This window comes from Trachypithecus francoisi, unplaced genomic scaffold (assembly GCF_009764315.1).
Source record: "Trachypithecus francoisi isolate TF-2019V2 unplaced genomic scaffold, Tfra_2.0 Lachesis_group3, whole genome shotgun sequence".
NCBI lineage: Eukaryota > Metazoa > Chordata > Mammalia > Primates > Cercopithecidae > Trachypithecus > Trachypithecus francoisi.
Window position 1 is genome coordinate 47,760,696 of NW_022681468.1, and position 24,208 is coordinate 47,784,903.

The following is a 24,208-nucleotide window of genomic DNA, read 5'->3' on the forward strand; positions in this document are numbered from 1 at the left end:
TACTTTAAAAATCATAATAGGCTGGGCACTGTGGCTCATGCATGTAATCCCAACACTTTGGGAGGCCAACACAGGTGGATCACTTGAGGTCAGGAGTTTGAGACCAGCTTGGCCAACATGGTGAAACCCCTTCTCTACTAAAAATACAAAAATTAGATGGGTGTGGTGGTAGTAGGTGCCTGTAATCCCAGCTACTTGGGTGGCTGACTCAGGAGAATCACTTGAACTGGAGAGGCAGAGGTTGTGGGGAACCAAGATCATACCACTGCACTCCAGCTTGGGTGACAGAGTGAGACTCTGTCTCAAAAATAAAATAATTAATTTAATTTAATTTAAAAACATAGTAAATAGGCTATCTTTAAAACCTCAAGGCTTACTTAGACCATTTATTCAAGAAGTTTTTCCCCTCATCCCCAGGAAAAAAGTTTCTATTATCCTCCTGTCCTGCAATGTATTCATCCCCTTCAAAGGCAACTCAAGTCATCAACAGAAAAATCAAATGACGCTTTAGCCACTCTGCTGCTTTCTTTCCTACTTGGAGGATAAATTCTTCAATTAAATTAAAGATTAACACAGCCTTGGTAATTAGCATGCATCCTCTTTATTGCAAAGATGGCTTAGCTATTCTCAGCTGTTAGTTTTTTTTACAAAGGTACTTTCAATGAAAGCGTCAAGTTTAAGACTTCTCTAAACCTCTGCTCTACATCTCTCTCTCTGTTAATAACCTTCCTGGTGTTAGATATTCGTTTAATGATCAATAGTGGCTTCTATTCCTATCACTGAGTATTTCAGAAAGCAGCATAACCAAGTCAATGTTTAACTGGATTCTTTGGGTCTGAAATGGCAAAGTTGAAGGGAAGTCTCCATGGAAACCAGCCTCCCAGGAAGTGGCCAAAAGGGTTAGTGTGCAGTGAAACAGAGCTAGAAGGATGCCATGAAGGAAATGACTGCTTTGTAAAGCCAGGGTAAACTTCTGAAATGCCTTGATTAAAACAAGCTATATTAAAGACCCCAAAACCACTTCCCTCGCAGCTTTCCTCTGAATGTCTTTCACATGAAATGGGCCTGAGTCACTCTAAGATTCACCCGAGGGTGTTCAAAGTAGCACCTTTGCAAAACAAAGAGGTAGAGACTCCCTCAGCTGGCCCTGTGGACTTTACATTCAATCAGAATTTGGAAGAAACGACTTCACATTCACTGGCAAGACTGCAGGACCAGAATAAAGCCTTGGAAGGGCAGCTGCCACCTTTACAAGAAACCTGGTATGGAAGATACTCTGCAGGTAAACATAAAATCCAGCATGAGATGTGTGTATCTGGACCAAGGAGCATTATTGGTAGATTTATCTGACTGTCTCCATGATATCAGAAAGTTTCTAAATTACTGAAATGTAGAGGAATTTAGGCTATCTTTGAAAACTGAAACAAATCTTTCAATGAGGATTGAATGTCAATTGAAAGTATTCTGGGTGCATTAGAATGAGAGTATAAACTGTACAAAAGGCTTTTGACCATTCCATATGAGAAGGATAAATCATTTTGTTTCAGCTCAGTTTGTAATGCTTTCAATATTTATACCTAGCTTTGCCAGACCATTAAAATTATATACATACTAATGTGATAAATGATAGCAATCGCGTTTCAGTTAGATTCTAAATTTAAATCATTCTCTCCAGTATAGTTTAATGCACCAGGCTTTGTGGTTTTGAAAGCAGCACTTTAAGAGTGAGTTAATTCTAACATGAATTTTGAAACCCCCCTAAACAGAATTGATTTATTACAGTACATTGGAGTGGATGAGTCACCCTTTTCCCAACCCCACATTCTTCATGGTCATCTGCAGAACTAACAGAATTCTTTCCCATTATGATTGGAAGCTCTGAGCCTGAAGTGGCTATAAATTATCCTGGAATATTTTATAAGCCATGTAAAATGTTCTATCATGACCACAATGATAATTAAACAGACATCCTCACTTAGAAAAACATATGTTTATTTTATATATGTATATATATGTATATGTATATGTATATTGTTTTCCCTTTCCTTCACCTTCTGGATCAGTAACACAAATAAGTTTCCCTTATTGGATGCCTTGTTCAGAAAGCCTCACATTCTCTTTTGGTACCTAGCAAATCTTGCCTGGAATGATTTTTCATGTCTACTGACTGCAGAATTGATAACCTTTGGTTGTTTCTATATGGCCTATTTTTATGTTCTTTATGGTCTTCAAGTTCTTAAGCACATAGATGGGAATTTTCCCCTTAGGAATTTTTTTATGATAGACGAATAGGTGACAAGACACGATTTAAAAATGGAGCGTGAATGTGCACTAAGAGTATGCAATGCTCCTACTGAGGAATTCCCTTTTTATCCAAATCCCCATCGAGAGTTTTAAGATTTTGGTGACAGAGAGAGACTTTGTCTCAAAAAAAAAAAAAAAAAAAGATTTAGGTAACTGAATAAATGATGAAAGCTGATTCATGTGCTTTAGAGTCCCAACTGGAAAATATGCTTATGTCTGAAGTGACAAAATCACATTGAAAATAAATAACAAGGAGATCATGAGGATTCTCATGATGATCTCCCATATTCTCACCCCAGCTCCATCAAATACCAAATCGAATGACCTTGGGCAAGTTACTTCATCAATTTTTTTCACTTGTAATCAGAGGTAAAAATAAATGCCTGACACAGCCTATGCCATTTGAGGAGAATCTAATTAAATAATGGACTAATATCACTAAAATAAAAAAATAAGGATTAGTAAGGCTTCTGAAAAAATAGCTGAAAATACTTACATTTTTAAATCCAATGTTTGTTGTCTCCATCCTGCTCAATATGCTGGCATCTTTTCAAAAGAAAATAAGGACATAGTTTGCATACCACTAAAAGTCAGAGAGAACAAAGTCCTTAAAGAGGTCATTCACATGTCTTAAAGAGAAAGATGCGTAATTATCCATGGATTTTTCCATTTAAAATGCAAAGTGGGACTGTAAAATAGTCTATGAAACAATCTAGAAATCAGAATGTGTCCAGATTATTAAAAGGGAAGGACAAGAACTGCACTCATGCAGCGTTGGTCATGGTAGTACTCCCAAGAGCTCAGGATAATCAAGCTGGAAAATAAAATCCATAATGGATCTGTTGAGCCTCTCTGTTTCCTAATAGAGGCTTAACTCTGTATCCCTGGCTTGTTTCATCAGGAAAGAATATTGATATGCTGTATTATAGTGGCAACCTGAGGACATTTTTTTCACTAAAGGGGCTATTGAATTGTGTTCACACATACTCCATTTCTTTCTCATCTCTGTATAATCACCTATCTATCTATCATCTATTTCATCTAAGAAGATTATTTTCATTTTTTAAAGTTATATATTTTTTCTGATGTCTTATATTTCGGCGAGGAGATTTTATGGAATTAAAACAAGTCAATAAATTTCTATTTTCCAGGCCAAATTCTGTTTGCAAAATATTTGCAGCCAATATATTGGTAATTTTGTAACTCTCCCCTAAATATGAACCTGAGTAGGAAGTTAGGAGAGCAGATATTAAATCCCAAGTCTAGACTAAAACAGTGTCATTTGCACTAATGTAGGTTCCCTGCTTTCTGTGTTTCATCTCCACACTCAACCCACAGGTTAGACATACATAACTGGAAAGGTACAAAATTGTGTTGACAAAGTCTAGTAACTAATGATTGCCTGATCTAATAGTAAATTATATTTAATGTTTTATTCTTGTTTCTTCTCCAATCCTTCAAGCATCCAGAGACGTGGATTTTGACATCCCACTGGAACACAGAGAAACAAGTATTATTAAAAGGCATCCACCCCAAAGACTTCAAGTAAGATGAATTTAAAAGGCTTCATAAGGAATTTCTTGGATATAATGGTAACATCCCTTTTTAAAATATAATCATCAAAGAGGGACATTGATAATGAACAAGCTATTAATGAGAATGTTCTTAAAGAAAAATGTCATCAGTCACAAATACTCTATTACTTTAAGATTTTCCTTTAGCAATGATTTTGCTTTTAAGACCGGCCACCGAAAGAAGCAAGTTTAGTAGCAAGGACGTAGGTATGATGCAACTCAAGAGGCTTGAATCTAGCACTAATTAGTTGGGTGACTATGGGAAAACAACTTGTAATAAATAATAACAGCTACTACTATTTAATTATACCTACTATACCTACTACAAGTCAGATACGATAATAGGCAATTCAATCTATGTCATTTATTTAATCTTCTTAGCCACCTATGAAAAGGAAGAATTATCTTTGTTTTATACATGCTAGTCAGAGAGTTCAGTAACTACCCCCAAAGACTCACAGAGGTCAGAGAGCAACCAGGTCTCCAAAATCTGTACTCTTAACTATCAGCATAAGTAATTTCTATAGTCCTTCTATCTTTAACCTTTTATTGTTCTAGATGTTAACTGGTTGTTTAAATTGGGTCATTGGATTCCAAGGAAGCAAAGCAAGAGCTTTAAACGCATTCACCTTAATAAATATTTAATGGGTTCTCTGTAGATAGCTATACATTTTAAGAACTCTCAACCTAGAAAGGGAATGGGTAGTTTGGAGTGGTCCTTGAAAATGAGCATCATTGGAAGGAGGGTTTGGGGCTCTCTTGTGAGTAGGATCTATCGCTGACATTTGAAGCCAAATCCCACCTGCTACACAATTCACCCAGATGCCTGGACCAATCCCAGGGGTACTGGAGCTCATTTGTTGGGGATTATTTCTGTTTCAGTTGGTTTTTATTTACCTGTCTTCCGCAGAAGCTCACAGCCATTATTTGAAGTGATTATATCATCTTGTCTCAAAAGAGTATTTTTCCCCAAAATATTAGAAACTACAAAATTATTCTTTAGATAAAGAAAAATAAAATGAAATACAATAAATTAATATCTAATTTACAAGTTTTTACAAATCCTCTAGGTAAACAGGACAGTTTTAAAATATGTTTTATTCCTAAATCAAATACTTCCTTTCAAAGGAGTGTGTTTAATACATGTTTCCGTGAAGCCTCTAAGCTGATTAGTTCAAATAGAAGATATTACTCTAACTAGTGAAAAATATTTGTCTAGCACTTTATAGCTCACAAGTACTTTTTATATCTATCAATCCTAAACAAAGGAGGTTAGGTTTTGATTTTCTCAATAGTCAAACAAGGTTAAAAAGAGAACATTGGTATTTCAAACACTGCACCACCACCTCCATACACACACACCCTAACCAACCATCTTAAAAACAAAGAATCAAGACAAATGAATTATTTCAGTGCAAAGACTATGCCTTTTTTTCCTTCAACTTTTAAATTCAGGGATACAGGTGCAGGATGTGCACATTTGTTACATAAATAAATATGTGCCATGGTGGTTTGCTGCACAGATCATCCTATCACCTAGGTCTTAAGTTCACCATCCATTAGCTGTTCTTCCTGATTCTCTCCCTCTCCACCAACCCTGACAGGCCCCAGTGTGTGGTGTTCCCCTCCCTGTGTCCATGTGTTCTCATTGTTCAGCTCCCACTTATAGTGAGAACATGTAGTGTTTGGTTTTCTGTTCCTGAGTTAGTTTTGCTGAGGATAATGGCTTCTGACTCCATCCATGTCCCTGCAAAGAACATGATCTCATTCCTTTTTATGGCTGCATAGAATTCCATGGTGTATATGTACTACATTTTCTTTATCCAGTTTATCATTGCTGGGCATTTAGGTTGATTCCATGTCTTTGCTATTGTGAATAGTGCTGCAATTAACATATGCATCCATGTATCTTTATAATAGAATGATTTATATTCCTTTGGGTATATACCCTGTAATGGAATTGCTAGGTCAAATGGTATTTCTGCCTCTAGGTCTTTGAGGAATCACCACACTGTCTTCCACAATAGTTGAACTAATTTACACTTCCACCAATGGTGTAAAAGCATTCCTTTTTCTCCACAACCTCTCCAGCATCTGTTGTTTTTTGGCTTTTTAATATAGCCATTCTGATTGGTGTGAGGCGGTATCTCATTGTGGTCTCGATTTGCATTTCTCTAATGATCAGTCATGCTGAGCTTTTTTTCGTATGTTTGTTGACTGCGTGTATGTCTTCTTTTGAGATGTGTCTGTTCATGTCCTTTGCCCACTTTTTAATGGGGTTGTTTTTTTCTTGTAAATGTGTTTAAGTTCCTTGCAGACTCTGAATATTAGACCTTTGTCAGATGGATAGATTGCAAAAATTTTCTCCCATTCTGTAGATTGCAAATACTATATCTTATTCAGTCTTATGTCTTCAGCCATTAATACTTAATATGAGATCCACAAAAGTTTGTGAGTAAAATGAATGAGTGAATGAATGACAATGAGACCCATCATCCCTGAGGTGGGATAAAGCACTCAAAGTGCACTCCCTGCAATTGCAGACCTGTAATCACTGTATTAGAAGTCTGTACCATCACTGTAACATGACTGTATTAGAAGTCTCATTGACTAGCAAAAATAACTAACATGATTAATTAGAAGGATATAGGAATACTTTATTGAACCAAAGATCTGGGAGACACCTAAGCTTCAGGGAAGAATTATACCTTGGAACCTGAAATGCAGAGCTCTCTCAATCCCTAAGCTCTTCTCTGTGCATTTGCTATGCTCTTTCTCACCAAAGATGAGTTTTCTCTGTTCTTCAGGTACACATGAAATATGGCCACCCTGAGCTTGTATCTTATAGTTCCAGTCCAATGGACAGATGGGCCTTCTTGACTCCAATTCCAGATTCCTAGGAGAAAGGACATTGGCTCAGCTTTGCTCATGATTTCAGCTCTGGTACAATGAGCTATGGCCAGAGGATATACTCATGCAGTAGATATGTGGGCAGAGGAGTCTCCCCTGTAGACTCTGGAGTCAGCTCCCAGAGAGGAGGGAAATCACTAGAAACTTGGCAGACACTCCCAAAGAGATCAGCTATAATTATCTTCACAAATGAAGCTCAGCACATTTTCAAGCACAAATGAGTTTTTGAGAGAATAATACATGCTGGGTCCTCATGACATGCTAATTAATAGCCTAATTTCTGCCAAACAAAATTCTAAAAGTATTTTTAATTATTAAACCAAATCTAATTGTATGCTAAATTATTTGAGTTATATTTTTGGTACCTTCTACTTCCTAAACATCTACTCCTCAAATAAAGAGCAAGTCATGAATTAGTATTATCCAACCTAGAGCTGAGAGGCTCTGAGAGCCTCTGCCAGGGAACTCTGAATCCAATGGGCCTTTTTATTGAAGAGTTGATTAGCACTGTCCCCTCTGGCCTGATCACCTTCTTATTCATCCATTTCAGGTCTAGCTTAAATTGGAGGTGTTTCCCCCCCAACATATAGTGTGTCCTCAGATGATCTCCTTGGATAACTACCTCACCTTCAAATATTTCTTCAAATCTCACTGTCCCTATAAGACCCACCCCAGCCAATCAATTGTCATTGCAACCCCCATGTCAGCACTCTTGAGTCCCCTGGCCCTTCACTAGATTCCCACATCTCCTAGCAGACACTTCAACTGATTATGCTGACCATTTGTTTTGTTTGAGAAGTCAAATAATCGAGAAGTCTTTAAACAAATGATACTTATATTATAAAATGAAAATAAGGTGTCGTTCTAACTGATTCTCTAGTAGTTCCTTCCATTGCGTTCTCTTTGAAGATGATGAAGTGAGGCATCTCACTTCCTGGGCAGGGAAAAGGAACATGCATATAGACCCAGAATTCTGAGGCAATTTCATCTGACTGGTTTATTTAGCTGAAGCCAATTTCGCCAACGATTTTTTCTGCAGTGCTTCTCAAATCAAGTGGTACATGATTTAACGAAGAGATCCCAGTTGCAATGTTAGTTGCTGCCATCTAGTGGCTTTTGTGAAGGAATAGTGTGGTTCCTTACGCTCGTCTCAATGGCCAGGGAGAAACTCAACCTGGAGAGAGTTCTTGCAGATATCTACCACTGAAGCCTTATTAGAATTGTGTGTTTAAATAGAAAGACTGAAAATAGAAGAAAGAGATCTGTGATAACTACATATTTATACTAGCAAAGCAAAAACTTGGTCTATGAATTTATGGATAGATGAGTTTAATAAAACTAAAAATTCTTGGCTTCTTCAGACTCAATTTTTCAAAAATATTCCACAAAAAAAATCCTCCGCAGTCTATTTTGATGTCATTCCTTTATTCACTTAAGGCAATGTGGAAGTCAGTGGCCCCCAACCTAGAAAGAAATCATCAGAATCCCTGGGAGAGTTGTGAAAATATTTATTTCCAGGATATACCCCAGACCTGTTGAATCTCAATCTCTAGTGAATGGGCCAAGAATTTCTTCTTTTTTAATGCCAGAAAAGTCTGAGATAAGCCATTCTGGAGAACATATAGTGCAGAAAAGAGGCTTAGATTTGGAGCTGGACACACTTGTGCTTGAATCATGGAGATGCCACTTTCTAACTGTTCAACCTTAGACAAGTCAGCAACCTCTCTGAAATGGGGAATCATCAAAATTATCCATGGAGTTCACATGAGTATTGAGTGAGATTACATATTTATAACCCTGGGTATGGCATGCAGTAATGGCTGCAAAGGCATATAGACCTAATAAGAAAGAACCAAATCCTGAACACTCTCCATGTCCAGAGGATGGCACAAACACTTGTTCTCCCCAGCTTCCAGAAATCCCCCTTGAGTCATTCCTGATTCTTCCTCCCACAGGTGCCTTGAGGGGTTCCTCTCCCTTGGCCTCCCCTCCCCTTCCTCTCCTTCCACTTTTCTTGCAGTGTTCTGACTTGATCAGCAGCTGCCTCTTGTGCCAGCAGGTCCCATTTGCTTTGCATCTTTATGTCCTGCAGAGGTAAGAGCCAGGGGAACAAACTTCTCTTACTAGGATTGATCTCCTCTCATTACATCTTTGCTAAGTTATGTAAAAAAGACCCACTTCCTCCTCTGAGGTGAGAATGGAACAGAGAATCACTTCCCACCGCAAATGCAAATTATTACCTGGCACATATCTAACATAAAGATGAGCTCTTTCCCCTTGTTGTCTCTTCTTTGTCTCCACATCCTTTGCCCTTCTTCTCTTCCTTACCAGGTCTACTTTGGGGTGCTCCAGCAGAAAGGACTGCTGGGTGCTCTCCAGTCCAGGACCAGGGACCTAGAAGTGGTTGTACAGGGAAGTAGTGGTGGACACAGGTCATGCTCCCCATTACAAGTACTGAATATCCAGTATTTATCTTCCGTGGTTCCACTCTCTTTTTTTCCTGGTCACCTTGAAAGCCAAGTTGACTTCCAAATGTACCTCTTAATAATGCAACAAATCACACCAAAACTAAACCATTTTAAAGTAAATTAGCATGTGCCTTCAGCAGTGGACTAAGGTGGGAGGAGAGCTCACACTCTTTGCTGCAGCATGATGTCCTCATGGTTTTCCTCCTGCTTCTTGAGCCATCACTTCCCAGTCTCCTTGGCCAGCTTATTCCTGGCCACCAGCCTCACCACTGGAACTCCTGGAGTCTGCAGTCTTTATCTCTCCTCTTCTCACTCCTGACCTTTACCATGACCTCGGCTTCACTCATGCTCTACTCTGGGATTATTCCCCAAAATCTCCAGCACAGACCTCTCCTCCCAAGCTCCCGGTATAACTCAACAGCTACACTGGCCTGTCTCAAGGGTGTCTCAAACTCGATCTACTGCACACCAAATTTGTATTTTCCTTCTACATCCCAGCCAAACTAGGTCTTCCTCTGGATTGCCCATCACAGGGTATAACACCCTCCATTCCTTGTGCTGTGGACTCTATTCCCATTTACTAACCATAATGAATCTCGTTTGGTCAGCTTTAAACACTTGTAGAGATCATCAATTTTCCTCTCTCAACCCCAGCCCATCATCTTTGTCCTGCTAGCTGATCTCTCCACATCCATAATTATTCCTTTCTAGTTTCCACACTGCAGCCAGAGTGACCTTTTTTTAAAAAGCAAAGGTAATCATGTCACTCCTTTGCTTAACACATGTCAGTGGCTTCTCATTGCTCTTAAGGGACCAGTATCTTGATGGCCTGTCAGGCCTTACATCACCTGGCCCCTGCCTCACCTCCCCAGCTCATTCTAAGCTGCTGTTTCACTTACTCTAAACTGCAGCCAACCGACTTCATTCCTTTCCCTCAACAGATCATGATCACTCCCCACCTCAGGGCTATGGCACACCTTAGTCCCCTAAAAACTCCCAATCTTTCCATTTCTACTGAAAGGGTACTACCTTAAAGCACTTTCTTGAACTGCCTCCCTAGCCCTTTCCCTCCTGCCTTAGATTGCTAAGGTTGTAACACAGTACCACAAATTGGGTGGCTTAAATGATACAAACGTATTGTCTCCCAGTTCTGGAAGCTAGAAGACTGAGGTCAAGGTGTCCATAGGGTTGGTTCCCTCTGACACCTGTGAGGAAGGTCTGCTCCATGCCTCTCTCCTAGCTTTCGGTAGTTTTCTGGCACTCTTCGGTGTTGTTCATTGGCTTGAAGAACCATCACCCCAATCTCTCTCTTCATCTTCACATCGTGTCCTGCCTGTGTGTGTCTGTGTCCAGATTTCCCCTTTTTTAATGAGGACATTATCATATTGAATTAGGAGCTTGCCCTACTCCAGTATGACTTCATCTTAACTAATTAGATCTGCAATGACCCTATTTCCAAATAAATTCACATTCTGAGGTATGGAGGGCTAGGCTTCAACATATGAATTTTGTGGGGAAGCACAGTTCAACCCCTAACACACCCTATTTTTCAGGTGGAGTCCTTCAGTTATGTAGCATCATAGTTCTGCCCTGCAGATTTTTTCTTCAAAGCACTGACCACAGTTTGTAATTATCACTTGAATAATCACACAAGCAAAAGTACATCTATTACGCATAGATTGTAAGCTCCATGAGGGGCCATGTCCATTGTATCCCCATGTCTGGCATGCAGCAGTCATTAAGTACTCACTGAAGGAACAGATAAACTCTGTGGCCCTCCACTTTCCCCATTGCACGTCAATGTGAAGAGGCCACCCTTCATCTCCCAAACCTGCTTGATCACTTCTCAGTGCTCAGCTTCTAAGGCAAGAAGGGCTGGAGGCAGACTGGCTGACATGAATTGCTGCCCAGTCTTAGTGACCCCCTGAAACTCCAACATGATCTCCCCTATCAAGCCAAGCCCCTGCTAGAAAAAGACATCTCTAAAATGTGTTAGCACACTGCAGTTTCATTTTAAACGTGTCTCATAGTCACCAGTGATTACTACTAAGGAGCTTCTCTAGAGATCTTAAAAACAGATTGCTTCCCTAAGGGCTGGAATAATTCAGCTGGGTACCTAAGGAATGTGTGAAATAAAATAAATTCCTAGTGCCTCTTTTATCTCGAATATTCTAAGATCCTGGTGGTTTGATAACTTTGGACATGGTCCCTCAATGCAGACAGAAGAAGATTCTTAGTCTCCTAACTCTCTGACCAATACTTAGATCAATAAGGCACTGTCTACAGCGCACTAGAATAATAAAGAACCCAGATAGGTTGAAAAGCCTTTTGCACCAATATAACTGTAATGCTGTTGGAACCACCTTTCCTGTATGCTCTCAGAAATAAGTGCCGCTTTTGCAAAGTGTTAAGATAGTTTAATGTCTGGCTTTTGTGTTTCGTCATCTCATAGCATGAGATGAAAGGAATGCTGACTACTCTAAACGTTGAACTTCTAGAAGCTTGAACCCGTTGACTTGCCACGAGTAATTACTTCAGGAAGACTCCTGAGCCAGCGAGAAGCCAGGACAATGCACAAAGCAAAGGTGAGCTGCAGCAGTAACCTGACAGGGAGGTGAACTAGGGGTGGGCGACACAGGATTGGGGCACTGGAGCACACTGGTCCTTTCATGCACTCTCTGCATGGAGGAGTTCAAAGACAAATCAAACTGTTAAGTCATTCAGAGTGAGAACTTTTCAAAGCTATTCTCTTCTGTGCATGCCTCCAACTGGCAGTGGCTCTTACCCTCTTGCATGAGCTCTGCGCCCTTTTCTGTTTTGTGTTGAAAACAGGGCAATGTAGATGAGAAAAGACTTTTACTTAGAAATTGGTGATTCTGAAGTTTTCAAATCTGTGAAAAATTCAGCATAAGTCCTCCCTTTCATTCCTCCCCTCAGTTTAAAACATTCTCTTTGTTCTGTTTGCAGGAGAAATCTTATCTACAAGTTATTCCTGACTTATTTGCCACAACCTCACCAAAAATTAATCCTGAGAAATGTCTTCTGTGTATCTTTTCCCTGCTTTGCACTTGTAATGTTCTGTTGACTAGAACTCCCCTCACACAGAACTGAAAGCTGGGAGGCAGAAGCAGATTTTCAACACTTTCCACTCCTAATTTGTTTTGGAGCTAGCTAGGTGCTGCTGTGTGGCTGGCTGACTTGGTAAAGACGTCCAGGTGCTGTCAGAATCAAGCCCACGTTTGTGGTGCTGACAGCATCTGCGGAGATGGCCCCTCCCTGAGGTTCACATCGGCTGACAGTCACTATCCACATGGCAACACAAAAGGTATTGTCAAACACATCACCTTTCCTGGCAACAGCAAATGACAAATGAAGGTATATTCACCTCTGGCTGCCCTCAATAACTGTCTGCACTGTCCCACTGGAGTTTATGATGCACCAGCGGGGAGATGTTCAGAGTCACAAATAATCAACCTCAAATCCTCCCTAGACTGCAATATTCTCCAAGGCTTAGGCTGGCATATGGAAATGCACTCTATAGAAATAGGTTCCATTTCACCATTCAGCAGCTTCCCTCTCATTTCATAGCCAGTCAATTAGTCAATGGTAGAAGAGGCAGGGAGAAAAAGGAAGGTTTCTTCAAACCGAACACATTTCTGGGGAGGTAGTAATAAGCATCTATTTACAAGGGAAGTGATATGTTGTCAAAAATGAGATGTGGAAAGATATTCCCATTTAAGGTTTACAAAACTCTACAGCAACCTAAAAAACTACATACATACACATCAAAGAGCCACTTCATTCATTGGCAGTGACACAAAGGACTTGTCAGGGACATACAATAGTCCACTTTTGTCATCACAAGATATCTCTACGGGTTATGACTGATTAAGATCTCACTCTGTTTCAAGAAGGATGTAAACTTGTGAATTGCAGAGTCAGTAACAAATTACCCCTTACTAACAAGTGTGTTGTCTTTCATAGCAGGTACTAGAAAAGAAAATGCAAACTCCAATGTATACTTCTGAGAACAGACAATATTTGCATAAGATGCAAATGCTGGAAATGATTCGTAAAAGACAAGAGGTAAATATGAGAAGAGAAAAGAGTGTCATATTTACCAAATTTTCATCACATAATCACTGCTCTGCCACATGAATATATCAAGCATAGATACCCAGGCTTTACTTAGCATTTTAAATCTAGTCATTGAGGTTGAAAGTTCAACTACTAAAGCTGAGAAGAATCAGGAAGATTCCTTCTGCTGATAACCTTGTTGAGTCTTTTCTAAGTTTTCAGTCCTGTCAAGGATGTATCTGTGCCTCAAGTCTCCATTTTTAAAAATAGTTTGCTCTTATGACACTCTGGACATAGGAAAATGGGGTAAGATCATTTTTCTTGGTTTAGTGAAAGGAGGAGGGGGTGAGTTGTTCTTTATTCCGATACCTAGGCCTCTCTCTATAATTCTTGCCATAGAATTATCTAACAAGAAAGACTGCTTGTAAAAAAACAAACAAAAACCCTTTACCAGTAATGCCTGTAACTGTCATATTCCAAATTCCTCCCTCTAGGAAACAAGCCTTTAGTTACTGCTCTCTGCAACTCCAATGATATCAGCTAGCCTACAGAAACATACTTTTGTAAGGGTCCTCATCCTAATTGAGCTATACCTTTTTGAGACTGGGCACACTCACCTTTTTCCTAACAAGCTTGTGAATAAAGAAAGTTCCCCTACCTTCTAGTAGGAAAAAGAAAACCATAGTCTGGTTAGAGGACTGCAGATGTCTACAGATAAGCACACAACTTGCAAAGTGGCTGATCTGTTGATCTCTTCTGGTGAAAGTAGCTTGGGAAGAACATTGATCAATTATGGCTGATGATTTTCAGGCCCAAATGGAGTTAAAGAAAAGTCTTCATGGAGAGGCAAGAATTAATAAGCAAAGTCCAAGGGACCATAAAGCCAAGAAAACCCTTCAAAGCACCCCGAAGAACAATGACCATGACCTTCTAACCATATTGCCTGATGAAATCTTGAACAGAGGTCCCGGTGAGTCATGTACAATTTTTTAGTAAAATATTTCAAGTATTTTTAAAACTTCATCAAATAAACTACCAAGGAAGGGGCATGGTGAGAAGACAGCAAACAGCTTTGAGTTCTTGCTGAGAGTTTTACTTCCCAGAATATAGTGGGCATGTTGTCATGTAATTTTGGATGGCTGGGAGGAAAAGACAGAAACTTACGCTTGGTAATTAAATGTCTCTTTCTTTGTATGGGTTTAATATGCTTTGCATGCTTCATTGCAAGCCTTGCCTCATCCCTAGAAGGAGAAAAGGCAAAATAGCCTCATCTTGTGGTTAGAGAGAATGAAGCACATGAAGATATATTGCCTGCAGTCACATGGCAAATTTGCTTCAGCAGGGTTGATACCATATGCAGACACTTATCTCCCCGACTGCACCCTTTTCCGTGCAGGTCAACCCTCTTTGGCACATTCAGAATTTCTAGAATGAATCACTGCCCACCCTGAGCTTGCTGTTCCTGCTGATCTACTGGCTCAGAGGACAAGGTCTCCAATGTCACTCTTCCCTATCTCCCTACAGCTGGTCGGTCACCAAGCCCTGCTGATGTCACCTAGCAGTAAAATCTGCCCTTTCTCTTCCATTCCTGGTAGTATTACCTTAGGTATGACCCTGGTCCTGTTACACCAGGATTCCAGCTACAGCCTCCTGACTGGGCCCCTCCCATTAGGTCTTACTCTCCATCCATCAACGCTTCACTTCAGTGGTTCTCCATGTGGTCACCAGACCACCAGCATCAGCATCACCTGGGAACCTGTTAGGGCCCAGAGTGACTGAACAAAAAACTGCAGGCGTTACGCCCAGTACTCTGGGTTTAACCACCCCTCCAGGTGATTGTGATGCTCTTAAAGTTTAAGAAACACTTAACTTTAAGTGATTCCTAACTCTACTCAGTAATTGAAGTATTACCATAGACCAGCATCATCAGTATCACCTGGGAGTTTATTAAGAAAGGCAAAATTGGAGGTCATACCCCAGACCTACTGAATGAGAACCTGCATTTTATCAAGATTGCCAGATGATTCTCATGCACACTGAAGTTCTAGAAGCACTTCACTAACATCAGAGTAATCCTATAAAATGCAAATCTGACCATGTCATTCTCCTGCTTAGAAAAACAAAAATCCTCCGTGATTCTCTGTCAGCCTAAAGACAACGTCTAAGCTCCTTAACATGGAGCTAAGTGTGGTGACTCATGCCTATAGTCCCAGCTACTCAGGAGGCTGAGGTGGGAGGACCACCTGAGGCCAGGATTTCAAAACCTAGCCTAGGCAACATAGCAAGCTCCCTGTCTCAATAAAATAAACTCAACATGGGACTCTAAGCCTTTCAGGATCCAGTCATTGCCTACCTCGCCTTTCTAGCTTCACCTTCTGCCACTCTCGCACCCAGCTCCCACATTTCAGCTGGGCCGAATTGTTTATGCTCTCAGATCACTCTATGCTTTCTAATGGACAGGTTTGTCCACAACTTCTACGCTACATTGCCCCACCAATTAGAGCGCCATTAAGTTTTCCTTGTTTGTATTTCCCCAGGGCAAACCCACAGTTGAAATTTCCAATATTGTTCACACACACAGATTGCTGTGCTGTGAGCCAAATTCCCCACATCAGCAGGACTGACCCACCACGGAGAGAGCTGCAGAAAAGCTGGCTACGTCTCTAGAGGTCTTGAACTTCTAAGATGCAAAATCGCCTGCTGAAAGAGACACTGCTCCTACTCGGAGAAACAAGATGCTTAATCAATAAGTTAATTAAATAAGAAAAGGCTGAATAATTGAAAATCTACTTGAGGCACCTATTTAATCTATACTCCCAAGTCTCAGAATGAAATATCCTTTGTAGTCACACAAACAATTTTTACCATTTAAACAATATCTTTTAAAAAATATGCAAAACAACCAAGAAAAAAGCCTCAGCTAAAGTTAGACACTTAACAGTCATCACCTGAGAGCACGTCAAGAAAAACCAGCATTGGCGAAGTCCTTAGATGTCTCAGAGCTGGAGGGGACCGACGAGAAACCGGCACAGGAGAAAGGAGTTTTCCTCTGCTCTCCTGATGCTTTCCAAAGCTGCTTCATTTTGTTCAAGCTAAGGTTTGTTGAGTGCTTACTATAAGCCAGGTACTGTGGTTTGCCTTTAATACGCATTATCTCTTTTAATTCTCACACAACCTAGAAGGTAGGAGCTACCATTCGCGCCAGTGTGACAGAGCCAGGATTCAAGGTCAGGTCTTTTTGACCTGCACTCACACGGCCCCACCAGGACACCAAGGACTTGGAACTCTGTCAAGGACAGCTTTGGAAAAGTTTGCAAATGTAGGGGTTGTGACTCCTTGACCTTATTTTTCAAAGAAGGCCGCACTCTGCAACTTCTGAAAGGAAAGTTAAAGCAGCTGGCAGACTTTGGAGCTCATGTTCTCCTGGAAGTGACGGAGTGTATAGAAGGGAGAATAGAAGGAGTAACTCAGGCAGCAACCAATTCAAGTGCCAGTCAGGGAGGCGTAGCTGCATCAGTAGTGCACAAATGCTCAGTTAAGAGCAAAACCACCTGAGGAGCTTCTCAAGAACACCCAGCCCTAGGGCCAATCATGGTGGCTCATGTTTCTAATCCCAGCACTTTGGGAGGCCAAGGCGGGCAGGTCACCCGAGGTCAGGGGTTCAAGACCATCTTGCCAACATGGTGAAACCCCATCTCTACTAAAAATACAAAAATTAGTCGGGCACAGTGGCGGGCACCTGTAATACCAGCTGCTTGGGAGGCTGAGGCAAAAGAATCGCTTGAACCTGGGAAGCAAAGGTTGCAGTGAGCCAAGATCATGCCACTGCACTCCAACCTGAGCAACAGAGCAAGACTCCATCTCAAAACAAACAAAAGAAACACCCAGTCCTGTCTCCCAGTTTCAGCCTACTGAATCTGAATCTCTAGGTTGAAGGTGAAAGAATTTTACGTTTTAAAAGTTCCTCAAGTGATTTTGAACATTAGCCAAACTTAGATGGACCAGATAACCCTTGAGAACTCTTTCAACACTTTAACCTTATGAGAATCTTTTTCTTTGTAACAACGCATGTGTGTGTGAGATACACATGACAAAATAAGCCTAGAAAATGTAGATTTTGCTAGCATGAAATAGAAAGGGAATTCAAACTCTTCCTATTATAATGATATCATAATTAACTAGACTCTTAGAATGACATATCTGCATCAACTCACTTGCCTATTGCTGAAGTTGTTGGAAAGAGAAGTAAGGCAAATATCACCGGAAATGTGTTTGATGATGGAGAGATTACAATGCCTACAAAGGGTGTCATTCTGTTCTGTGCTTCAGTGTTCACTGTGCAGCCCTGTACGTGTAAAAGTGTAGGATACTGGGATAATAATGGATACAGCTAGTATTTATAAAGTGCTTCTAAGAATTTTAAATGCATCATTTAATCCTCATATTAACTCTACAAGGTGAAAATTATTACCACCTCTCTTCTACAGATGAAGAGACTGGGTCTGGAGAGGTCCAGTCACATGTGCAAGGTCACAGCCAGCCAGGGAGAGGTGAAGCTGCTCGGGGATGCACTTACAGGGCACCTGACTCCCGAGCCAACAGGCTTCACCTCTGCACTCAGCATTTGTCCTAGCCATGATTCCTTTTCACTTATTCCCAGAGAGCGTCTTTGATTTCTTTCCGCGCCTTCTAAAAGTACTTCACTTTTTCCTACAAATGGAGTGTAGCTAAGATCTTACACTTACATAAGCATTCTACTGTCAGGGTCTAGTCATTAAGGTTCCTCTGTAGCTGTCTCTTCTTACTTAATGACATACTCGACCTTTCTTGTTCCCCTGTTGAAAGGTGAAATGAGGGTTGTGGCTCTCTTGTGAGATAAAAGTCAGCCACTGCTTTCTACTGCATCTTTAAAATGAAATCTCCCATGCTTTACATATATTTTACATACATTCATATAATAAATTACATATATAATCATATGACACAAATTATATATAACATACACATAGTGAATGTCACTCTTTTTGGTGTACAAGTCCATGAGATTTAATGTGTTTCTGTGGCTCCTACCCTTTGCTGAAGCTGTGATATGAATGAACATAGAGGGTGGGAAGAGCACTGGAACTGACCTCAAAGCCCTTCACTGAGTCCCAGTAGTGCATCTACTAAATGGAAGCTCCATGAAGGCAGGGACTTTTTCTTGTTCCTAGAATAGTACCTGATACATGATAGCCTCTCAATAAATATTAACTGTATATTTTTTATATAATTTCATTCTAGAGAGAGAAAGAATATAGCTAAATTCTAGTTATTTAACCTCCAGGAACCTCAGTTTCCACATCTGTAAAATGGGAATAAAGTATTGTATACCACGTAAAGTTTATGTTAAAAATAACATGTATAAAAGCACACATCAAATGTAAAGTGTGGCCAGGCACTTTACAGGCCATAGTTCATGCCTGTAATCCCAGCACTCTGGGAGGCTGAGGAGGGTGGATCACTTGAGGTCAGGAGTTTGAGACCAGCCTGGTCAACATGGCAAAACCCTGTCTCTACTAAAAATACAAAAAATTAGCCAGGAGTGGTGGCACATGCCTGTAATCCCAACTACAGGGGAGGCTGAGGCACAAGAATTACTTGAACCTGAGAGACGGAGGTTGCAGTGAGCTGAGATCACACCACTGCACTCCAACCTGGTCAACAGAGAGAGACTCTGTCTCAAAAAAGAAAAAAAAAAAAAAATAGAAGAAGAAGTACCATACAAATGTATGGGAATATAGACAAAACTGAAGAAGAATATAATCGATGTCTTTTTCTTTTTTTTAAGATGGAGTTTCTCTCTTGTTGCCCAGGCTGGAGTGTAATGGTGTGATCTTGACTCACCGCAACCCCTGCCTCCCAGGTTCAAATGATTCTCTGGCCTCAGCCTCCCAAGTAGCTGGGATTACAGGCACCTACCACCACACCCAGCTAACTTTCGTATTTTTAGTAGAGACAGGGTTTCACCATGTTGGCCAAGCTGGTCTCGAAACCCTGACCTCGTGATCCGCCGGCCTTGGCCTCCCATAGTGCTGGGATTGGGATTACAGGCATGAGCAACCGCACCCGGCCAGAATTGATGTCTTATAGTGAAAACAGTCATATGCTTCAGTGATGTGTCACTTTGAATCCGTTATTTGAATGCCAGCTTCAAAATTCTGGTCTTATCTGGCCACCTGCACTCTTTCCATAAAGAATCTTATTTTGTTTTATTTTTCAATATAGCTCTGTATGTGAAATTCTGGGTTTGATATAGTAGTGATACAGTTTTCTGAAACACATATTATAAAATACACAACCATCAAACAGGTTTCATGCTTTATGTGATTCTTCTACTACCTAAATCACTTCCTATTTTTCCCACTGACAGCTGTTGCTTTCCCCTCTCCCTAAATTAATTTTGGAGTAGGATACACTTTCCTTTACTCTGCTCACCCAAAACCCATTTGGGTTTTTAAAGACTGTGTTTTTATTTTTTAAAGTCTATAAACCACAGAGAATCAAATAAGGATTTATAAAAATGTAACAAGTAATAAGAAATCTGGCTCAGAAGTGCTCAAATTTTAATGCTGTATACACAAAACCATATATGTAATACTTTATGAGTGACAAAGGATTGATTTTCAAGGATGAAACTGAATATTTGAATTTTGTCGCATACACTATTAGACCTGAATTTTCATAACATCAAGGGTGTTGTGGGACTTAGGCTATCATTAATATTTCATTAGATCCCAACACAAACAAACATTCCCCTTCTGTTTCAGATCTCCTGCCGATAGCTGGATGTTCTAGAAAATTCCTGTTCCCAGTCTGAGTGGTGCCTCTGGTAGTTCTTGACTACTTTGCAGAACAGAGATGACTGACACTCCTGAGCCCCAATGAATGGGGCCTTTTTTAGGTCCTAGTTACCAATACTTCCCATCTCCCAAAATTCTCTGATTGCTCATTTGTTTTTTCGTTTATTCATCTATTTGTCCACCAAATATTTATTTAGCACCTACCAAGTGCCAGGCATTGTGTGGTCATTTCATTGTATGGTGATGAGCCAGGCAGATATGGTTCCTGGTTTGTGGATCTTGCATAGAGATGTTTAACAAAGAGTTGTTTAACAAGAGTATACTGGGTAGACCTGGTATCTGCGGAGTCAGGGAAAGTTTCCATGAGGAAGGGACATTTAAACCGAGATAAGAAGTAGCTGGATGAAGCAGGGAGGAGGGCATGTGAGTGTGAGGACCATGGGTACTGGAATGTTCAAAATGGTAATCAACCCCAGCATGTGCAAAAGTCCTGCAGTGGGAAGGAACACGATGGACTCTAGGCGAATGAGAGATTCAGAGAGTAACTGGAGATGGCTCTGGAGATATGGGCAGGGCCAAATCACACAGGGTCTTGTAAGCCATGTTAGATAAGAATTTTAAACTCTATCTTAAGGTCACTGGGAAGCCACTGATAGGGCAGGAGAGTGTCATAAGCAGGTTCATATTTTTAAATATCACTCTGTCTACACTGTAGAGAATGGGTGGGAGGGGAAAGTAAAAGGATGAAGTAAGACCAATTATAAGGATACAGCAAAAGCGCAAGTGAGAGATGATGTTGAGACCGGGAGAGTAGGGTCTCGATGAGGACGGACGGAAGCAGCCAGACATGAGATCTTTAGGAGACAAAATAATCAGAATTATCAGGTGATAGGTTAGATGTGAGTGCATGGAGAGGGTAAGGAGACCAGGTAGATTCCTGGGTTTCTCTTGAAGAATTAGGCAGACAATGGGGTAAAGGTAGTACCGTTTGCTGAATTAGGGTAGCCAGGAGCAGAAGCAGGTTTGTGAGAGAAAGAGAAGGTAGGGCTGCATTATTGCCAAGCAGATATCAAAGTGGAGGTGTCCAGTTCTACAAAAACGTCCTTTGTAGCTTAGGAGAGAGACCAGGGCTGCAGACATTAATTAACATGGTTATCTGCCAGTGCTATCTAAATAGGCAACAACAATCATTATAATAGTATTCAAGGGGAAAAACTGGTAGCCTCTCACTGAGGCCCAACAAATCACAAGGCACGAATTCTCACATTAAAACGCTTGTTTCCAACTCACCACGCTGTATACATTAAATATGTATAGCTTTTGTATGTCAATCATAGTTAAATAAAGTAGTTTTTAAAAAATATGGTGCACAGGCCGGGCGTGGTGGCTCAAGCCTGTAATCCCAGCACTTTGGGAGGCCGAGACGGGTGGATCACGAGGTCAGGAGATCGAGACCATCCTGGCTAACCCGGTGAAACCCCGTCTCTACTAAAAAATACAAAAAACTAGCCGGGCGTGGTGGTGGGCGCCTGTAGTCCCAGCTGCTCGGGAGGCTGAGGCAGGAGAATGGCGTGAACCCGGGAGGCGGAGCTTGCAGTGAGCCGAGCTTGCAGTGAGCCGAGATCCGGCCACTGCACTCCAGCCTGGGCGACAGAGCGAGACTCCGTCTCAAAAAAAAAAAAAAAAAAAAAAAAAAAAAAAAAAAAATGGTGCACAGATAAAAAGAAATATTTGATTTTCTTATATAATAGTACACAACTTCAGATATCAAGGGCTTACATAAACTGCCAAAAGATTTAATAAACAATTATCATTAAGATAACATTCAAAAGTTATGGTCGTTTCAACCAGTCTAGTGGGAAACTCTGGGCTTTGACCTAAGATTTTTGTTTTAGCTCCAAAGTGGTTGGGAAGATTTTGTTTGCTTAAAAGCCAGCTTCCCTTGAACAAAGCTCCTGTTGCTTTCTGGAGTGCATTATAAAGAATGCTGGGAACTGCTTGAATAAAAAGCTAAGGTAAATACATATGCACATAAATAAAATCCCAAACTAAAAATAAATTGACTCTTTTAATAAAAAATATAAAATAAAATAGAATGCCAGATTCATTGAACTTCCCAGTACTATGGGTCTGGAGTACAGTTTAGACATCTGTTTCTAAAAGGCTGCAACAGGTGATTCTGCTATGTCAGAAGTATATATTACGTGTCTAGCACATAGTAGATGTTCAATATAAAGCACTAGACAATGTCACCTGTGCAATATTCTTGCCCAAAATGTTTAACCTCAATTTAATTGCAAGGAAATAATAAGGGAAGCTAAAATTTAGGATCATTTTGTAAAATAATTGACGTGGATTCTTCAAAATGTCATCATTACATTAGGAAAAGTGAAACAGACAATGAAGATGGAAGAGGAGACAAAAGAGGAGAAAGAGGAGGAATGGTGATGAGGTGTAGAGACTGTGGGAGAGAGAAAGAGAAGAAAAGCATAGAAGAGTATTCTTGAATTAAAGGATACTGAGACAAGAAAATAAAATGCAATGTATGATCCTAGATTGGATCCTGGACCTAAAAATTAAAACTCAAACAGGAAATAAAAAGTAGCTATAACGGGCATTATTGTGACAACCATGAATATTTGAACATAGATCATATATTAGAAAATAGTATTATATCAATGTTAAATTTCTAAAGTGTAATAATTGTTTTGTTACGTAGAGACAACGCCCTTGGTCTTAAGAGATTTGTAGTGATATATTTAGGGGGGAGGTGACTCTGCAACTAATTTTCAAATGGTTCAGGTGAAAAGCATGTATAGATAGATAGATGATAGATAGATGATTGATAGAGAGATAGATAGCTGGATAGATAGATGCATATATATGATGTAAGCAATATTGTGGCAAAATGTTGATGGATGTGGTATATAGGTGTGTGTTGCATTATTGTGACTTTTGGAAGATTTAAATCATTTAAAAAATAACATCTAGGCCGGGCGTGGTGGCTCACGCCTGTAATCCCAGCACTTTGGGAGGCCAAGGCAGGTGGATCACAAGGTCAGAAGATCGAGACCATCCTGGCTAACATGGTGAAACCCTGTCTCTACTAAAAATACAAAAAAGTAGCCAGGCATGGTGGCAGGTGACTCTAATCCCAGCTACTCGGGAGGCTGAGGTAGGAGAATGGCGTGAACCTGGGAGGCAGAGCTTGCAGTGAGCCGAGATGGCGCCACTGCACTCCAGCCTGGGCGACGGAGCAAGACTCCACCTCAAAAAAATAAATAAATAGACTAAAAAATAACAACTAAAAAAAAGTTTAATCCTTACAGAGACACCAGTTGAAATTTTTATATACATAATGTATATATTTATATATACCTCAAGTTACATATATATAATTTTTCAAACTATGTATATGTAGTTTGAAAAATCACCAAACAGATTGTTTATTAAGCTAGGCACTTAATAAACAAATAAATCATTGCTAAAGGAAAAAATTAAATTAAAGAAATAATTTTTTTTGTAGGTAATTCACAGAATACAGAATTTTTGAAACATCAAGCAGTGAATAACTACTGTCCCTGGAAAACTGGCACAATGGAAACATGGCTTCATGAACAAGAGGCCCAGAGACAGCTTCTCTGGGACAGTTCCAGCTCTGACTCAGATGAGTTGGGGAAAGATGAGAAGAAGCCACGAGCACTGGTGAGGACCAGGACAGAGAGAATCCCACTTTTTGATGAGTTTTTTGATCGAGAATAAGAATACTCTTCACTAACCTAGATACTGAGTGCACTGAAAGCTTGTTTTACTCGAGAAATCTTTCAAACTGATATATGAAGTATTTTGAAGAAAGCAAATCACTATGGTAAAAAGAAATGATATATTTAGAGTCTTATGATTAACGAGTCTGTCATATGTGCTGTTAACTATTGCTGCATAACTAAATGCCTCAAAACACAGGGGCTAACCAACAGCCATTTTATTGTCTCACTTTCCTGTGGGTTGTTGAGTTCAGCTAGGTGGTTCTTCTGCT

General features: G+C 40.2%; 1 protein-coding gene across 4 annotated transcripts; it reads left to right on the forward strand.

Annotated features, from left to right (window-relative positions):
- The first annotated feature begins 923 nt into the window (after positions 1 to 923).
- CCDC198 (coiled-coil domain containing 198) lies at positions 924 to 23,953 on the forward strand. Of its 4 annotated transcripts, none has more exons than XM_033187919.1 (6): positions 924 to 1,282; positions 3,767 to 3,849; positions 11,755 to 11,841; positions 13,241 to 13,342; positions 14,144 to 14,303; positions 23,699 to 23,953. In XM_033187919.1, exons 1-6 carry the CDS (start codon positions 1,060 to 1,062, stop codon positions 23,932 to 23,934), a joined length of 891 nt encoding a protein of 296 aa, XP_033043810.1. In that variant the 5' UTR covers positions 924 to 1,059; the 3' UTR covers positions 23,935 to 23,953. The 4 variants fall into 4 exon arrangements, with proteins under 4 accessions (XP_033043810.1, XP_033043811.1, XP_033043812.1 ...); XM_033187920.1 differs by having other exon boundaries at positions 13,244 to 13,342; XM_033187921.1 differs by lacking the exon at positions 23,699 to 23,953 and adding an exon at positions 15,871 to 16,118 and having other exon boundaries at positions 13,244 to 13,342.
- The last annotated feature ends 255 nt before the right edge of the window (positions 23,954 to 24,208 follow it).